Source organism: Primulina tabacum, chromosome 1, assembly GCF_025594145.1.
Source record: "Primulina tabacum isolate GXHZ01 chromosome 1, ASM2559414v2, whole genome shotgun sequence".
Lineage (NCBI taxonomy): Eukaryota > Viridiplantae > Streptophyta > Magnoliopsida > Lamiales > Gesneriaceae > Primulina > Primulina tabacum.
In genome coordinates this window covers 26693200-26699175 of record NC_134550.1, presented here as the reverse complement: position 1 = coordinate 26699175, position 5976 = coordinate 26693200, and the positions used below count along the sequence as shown (strand labels likewise).

Here is a 5976-nt window from a genome sequence, read left to right as displayed (position 1 = left end):
TTGCCATAGTGTCCCTAGGATGAGTCTTGAAGTGTCGGTTCGAGTCGTTTAGGTGTGGCATAGTATTTGCATCAAATTTTGTTCTTTGGGGTCGAGTTTGCGCAGAGTTAGCGCCGCACAGCTCACCAGGGAGCGTCACAGCGCCCGTTCTGCACGAGTCTAGCGTCGTGGCGCTATCCCTTTTGGCACCGCAACACTAGGCCTGTGGCCTGGCTGGCTCTGCGGCGCAAGGGCCTAGCGCCCAGTGCCGCAACGCAACGCCGCCCACCGCCTAGGCGCTTGTCCATGACTTATAAAGCACTATTTTAGGCCATGTCTTCTATGTTTTGGGAAATGTTCACACATCATTTTAGGATTTGTTTCGGGGGTTGATGTCATGGTTTAGTACGTTGATTAAACGAGGTCAAGTCCCGAGTGATTTAGAACGTCATAAGTAAAGTGTCGTTCGGGTGTCGAGCGTGACTATTATGTTTAAGAATGAAAATTTAGTGCATGAAAAATTGTGTTAGTATATGCAGCAGTGGCCCCAAACGAGACCCCGATGAATCCCTCAACTCCATGCAATTATGTTCGACGTGCAAAGGAAAATGTTTTATTTTTTAGTTATGCTAAATGTCTTGTGACCAATTATGAACATGTTTCGAAGTCGGTGAACGTGACGGAAGACCTCTCCACCCCGGTAAAGCATGATCGAGTTTAGATCAGGATTGAAAAGCAGTAAAGCATGACCAGGGACCAATCCACCCGGTAAATCATGACCGGGTATCTCATGTATGCGGTAGTGGATTTTCCCTGCCAGCCTCGTACTATGGTTTAGTTTGATCAGGCACATTTATGTATGGGTCACTTGCTTTGAAACATATCTCTACACAAAATGATGAAGTTTATGCATGTTCAAGTATGTATGATGCAAGCATATTTATTAAAAGTTTTATGATGATGGCACGTCTAAGTTTATGTTATTACATTCAAGTTTAAGTATGTACGTTATACTTTAAAGATGTATGTAGTTTTATTACGTATTTCTTGTTATTCCCAGTTTATACGTTTTTTGTCTTTAGAGTCACTAGACTCGATCAATGCAGGTGAGGACGAGTATGAGGAGACGAGGGGTGTGGACCAATGAGCCGACTTGGACTTGCGCATGAGGCTAAACCCGAGAACCGCCCATGTTTTAAGAATTTATGATTGTTGATTCAAATACTCTGATTTTTAAGAGATTGTTTACGCTGTTTAAACGTTTACCTTTTTGCAAACGTTGTTAGTAATTGTATTTATTCCAAATATTTTTAGGCGAGCAATTTATTTTTAAAGCAATTTGAAAGATCATTATTTATTTAATAAAATTTTTATTTTTTCGCAAATTTTAAAATAGTTAGAAGTATGGTACGTCACACTCTAGGCTAGGACCGTCACAAGCCCAGCCCTTCACCCCGAAAGAGTCCCACGCAGCCGCCTTCCCTTTATTCTTCCAACAGCCATAGCTAGCCCTAGGAGTCACCCACCGTGTGGTCACTCTCCTAACTTGCTTCCAGCCCCTGCACGGCCACCCTAGGACCATCTCGTAGCCCTCTTAAGTCTCTTGGTCAAGCCCTAAGTAGCAGCCAACCACCGTGGCCCTCAACGTGTCCTAGCCGAAGAGTCCTTGTCCCACAAGAGTTCCATTTTCGAGCAACCTATTCCTCCTTCACATCCAGCCCTCTTATCAGCATGTCTAGGCCCTTAAACCCTCTTAAATTCATACCTTCCCATAGCGCTATGATGGCAGCCCCTTCATGCATCATCAACACAAGTTTTGAATCATGAAATCATGAATTTTTTGACATAGCATGGCATAGAAACGAAAATAATTACAAAACTAACATGCTTTTCATGCAAACATGCATCAAACGTATATTATGATGTGATACATGAGAGAAAGAGAATTAAGGCGTGCCTTTGCGTTTTCTACGCATGACAAACAAGTTGAGATGCGAAGAAAGACGACGTAGAAAACCTAGGATGATTTTTCCTCAAATCCACGTGGTTTTCCTTCCAAGTTTTCTTGTGATGTGTGTGGTGTGTACTGATGAGAGAGTCATAGTGTTTAGGTCCATTAATATGGTATAATAGACCCATTAAGCCCATTAAGTAATTTTTAAAATATTGTTTTTAGGAAAGTTATTGAAAATATTAGCCGAGTTCTCAAAAAGTTCATATTTTCATTGAAAATCGAATACCGTTTAAAAATACGACTCGGCGTATAAAAACACCTCAAAACACCACACTTTTGAAAATACCATATAGCATGTAGCATATTTTAAATAATTATTTAATAAAAATATTTTCCTTTTTTCAGCTCTCGATCTCCGTTCCTCGATCGTGTCTCGAATAGGTTTTAAAATATAGTTTCATGCATTTGTGTCGAAATGCACATTTTAAACATGTAAGCATGCACCCTATATTTAACTCATGCAATTAAAATCCTTTAATTAGTCATTTTTCATTTCCCCTAGATTCTCATGCAGTTAGGTTACGTTATCGCAGTTTGGACCTTACACCACATCCCCTTGAACAACCCGAAGTCGTTGACCCCTCGCGACACCCTCAAGCACGCCCACTTGCAACTCACAGCTCCAACCTATGTTGCCCAACCATACCCTAACCGATCATTACCAGACCTAACTTGGGACCCTAAGACCCTACCTAGACCCTTGCCATGACCCCTGGTCCAGTCCTATATTGTATCTGATGCCCCACAACCGAGATCACCCCATATGCACGGCCATACACACTATTTGTTCTCTGTTGTACCAGCAGCCCTTTGCCCCTTCATGGTCCATCTAAAGGCATCTAAACACACCCTAAAACATAAACATAGCAAGCCATATGATCGGTCCAGCGAAGACGGGTGATCAAAACTCAAAGAAAATGTTGAAGTTCATGCAATATATATATATATATATACTGAAACGGGTCTTATTCAAGTTCTAGCATACATATAATCAAAACATCAAGTTTTCATGCATATTTTATATCAAAATACAGTATATAACACGATCGATGCATAAAGTAAAGGTTTCGAAATTCATTTACGTTAAAATGCACGATATATCGACAAATGAATACACAGAAGAACGGAGGCCGTTTAGAGCGTTTAATGGCTTGAAAAGTGGCTAAATTTATCAAAGATTGTAGTTTGATGATAGGCTAAGCTTGCTGATGGAATAAGAATTGAAAAACACCAAGCCCTAGGAGAGGATTTGTGGCCGAGAATGTGTGTGTGTTTAGTGTGTGTTTTTGGTGTGTGTTGTGTGTGTGCGTGGGTTTTTGAAGGTTTTAGGGTAGGACTCTACCTTATATTTAAATAAAATAATAGCTAGGTAATTAGGTTAATTAATAAAAATTTAAATTACTAATTAAGCCCTCCAACTTTTTAAAGTTTAACAAAGTAAGAGTCCTACAATTTTTAAATTCTACCTATAAATAAATACTACATAATTTAATTATTAAGTCATAAAAATAATTATTAAAATATTGTATTTCGAGTGGAAGTATTTAGATTTCTTATTTCGAAATTTGCTAAAAAAATGCTTAGCGTTTCTATTTCACTAAGTAAATTAATTTTAGCCCTTAAATGCTAAAATTTAAAAAAAAATTAAAATACTAAATATCTTAACTTAAAATAAAAATTATAACTTTAAATTTTAACACTTTAGTCGTCTCCGGTTTCTTTTACCGGTTCGGCATAGAATATCCTTCTGAAACATAAAACTTGATAAAGCACTTTAAATAGCATAAATAAATAAATAAATATACCTTCAAAATAATCTAACATATAGCATGCATTACTTATATTATTATTTGAATAAATAAAATAATTCAATCATGCATGGGTTTATGTGTACTAGTTTTTGGGCACTATAGTTCCCTCCCCCTTTAATAAATTTCGTCCTCGAAATTAAGTCTTACCAAACAACTCTAGGTGGTGAATCCTCATATCGGCTTCAGTCTCTGAAGTAGCTTCCTCGTCGAAATGGTTCAGCCACTTGACTTTGACAAACTTGGTAACTTTGTTCTGTAGTCACCTCTCATGTCGGTCTAAAATCTGAGTAGGCATTTCCTTGTATGACAGGTTTTGTGATTGTTGTAACAGTTCGAAACTTAGTACATGTGAAAGATTGGCCATGTACTTCCTTAGCATCAAAACGTGGAACACATTGTGAACACCTGCCAGATTCGGCGGCACTGCTACACGGTATGCTAGTGTTCCCACCTTCTCGAGAATCTTGAATGGTCCTATGAATCTCGGACTTAATTTGCCTTTATTCCCAAATCTTATAACACCCTTCATAGATGTTATTTTCACAAATACATGGTCTCCTACGGCAAATTTAAGGTTCCTCCTTCTCTTGTCAGCGTTGCTCTTCTGATGACTCTGTGCAGTCTTCATCCTGTCCCCGATTTTGACTACTACGTCTACGGTCTATTGAACAATCTCTGGACCAAGATCTGATCTCTCGTCGACCTCATCCCAGTGAATAGGAGATCTGCACTTCCTTCTATATAATGACTCGTAGGGATCCATACCTATAGAAGACTGGAAACTGTTGTTATAGGTGAGTTCTACTAGAAGTAGCTTAGATTCCCAATTCACATGGAAATCGATCACACATGAACGCAGTAGATCTTCTAAAATCTGTATCACCCTCTCGGACTGACCATATGTCTGAGGATGGAATGTTGTGCTGAATAGCAATTTCTTCCCCATTGCGGAGTGCAAACTCTTCCAAAAGGACTACGTGAACCTCGGGTCTCTGTCAGATATGATGGTAACTGGGATCCCGTGTAATCTTACTATCTCCTGGATATAAAGCTCTGTATATTGCGTGATTGAAAAGGTCGTCTTTACCGGTAAGAAGTGTGCCGACTTGGTAAGACGGTCAATGAATACCCAAATGGCGTTAGATCCTCTGACTGACCTCGGCAAACCAACTTTGAAGTCCATGGTAATGTTCTCCCATTTCCACTCGGGAATAGGCAGAGGTTTTAGCATCCCTGCTGGTCTCTAATGCTCTGCCTTCATCTGCTGGCCAGTTAGGCATTCAAATACAAAGCGTCGAATGTCACATTTCATTCCTAGCCACCAATAAAGCATCTGTAAATCTTTATACATCTTGGTGTCTCTTGGATGAATGGATTATGTTGTTATATGCACTTCTGATAATATATCTACTCGAATCGAATCATCTCTAGGTACCCAAATCCTTCATCTAGACCTTACAATCCCATCTCTCAATGCATTAAGCTTACGACCCTTAGATTTATCTCTCGATCACAATTCAGCAATTGCTCATCATATGTCTGTCCACTACGAATACGATCTATCAAATTGAACTGCACCGTCAAGGTGGATAATCTATGAGTTCCGCCCCTATGATAGACCTCGAGATCGAATATCTGCATCTCTAGCTGAAGAGGCCTCTGTACCGATAGTTTGTGCTAAAACTCCTGCTTTCCTACTCAAGGCATCAGCGACTACATTGGATTTTCCTGGGTGATAGCTGATATCACAGTCATAGACATTTACCAACTCTAGCCACCGTATTTGTCGCATTTTCAACTCTTTCTGAGTGAATAAATATTTGAGACTCTTGTTCAGAAACATCTGTCACTTCTCACCATACAAGTAGTGTCTTCATATCTTCAAGGCAAAAACCATGGTAGCTAACTCCAGATCATGAGTCGAATAATTCTTTTCATACACCTTCAACTTTCTGGAGGCATAAAGAATGACTTGGTCGTGCTACATTAATACGGCGCCTAATCCGAGCTTAGAATCATTGGTATAAAACCCAGAATTTCCTTGCCCTGATGGCATGGCTAACACTGGCGCTGTTATAAGAGCTTTCTTTTCAAAGTGTCGAAGCTGTAAGGTCCAGAAATTCAAACTATGTAATCTAAATGCATGCAATCTAGGGTTTTATTTAAAATAGG

General features: G+C 39.4%; 1 protein-coding gene across 1 annotated transcript; it reads right to left on the bottom strand.

Moving 5' to 3' along the window:
• Positions 1 to 4063: 4063 nt before the first annotated feature.
• LOC142506931 (uncharacterized) lies at positions 4064 to 4432 on the bottom strand. The gene has a single exon (XM_075619486.1). It carries the CDS (start codon positions 4430 to 4432, stop codon positions 4064 to 4066), a length of 369 nt encoding a protein of 122 aa, XP_075475601.1.
• Positions 4433 to 5976: the final 1544 nt, after the last annotated feature.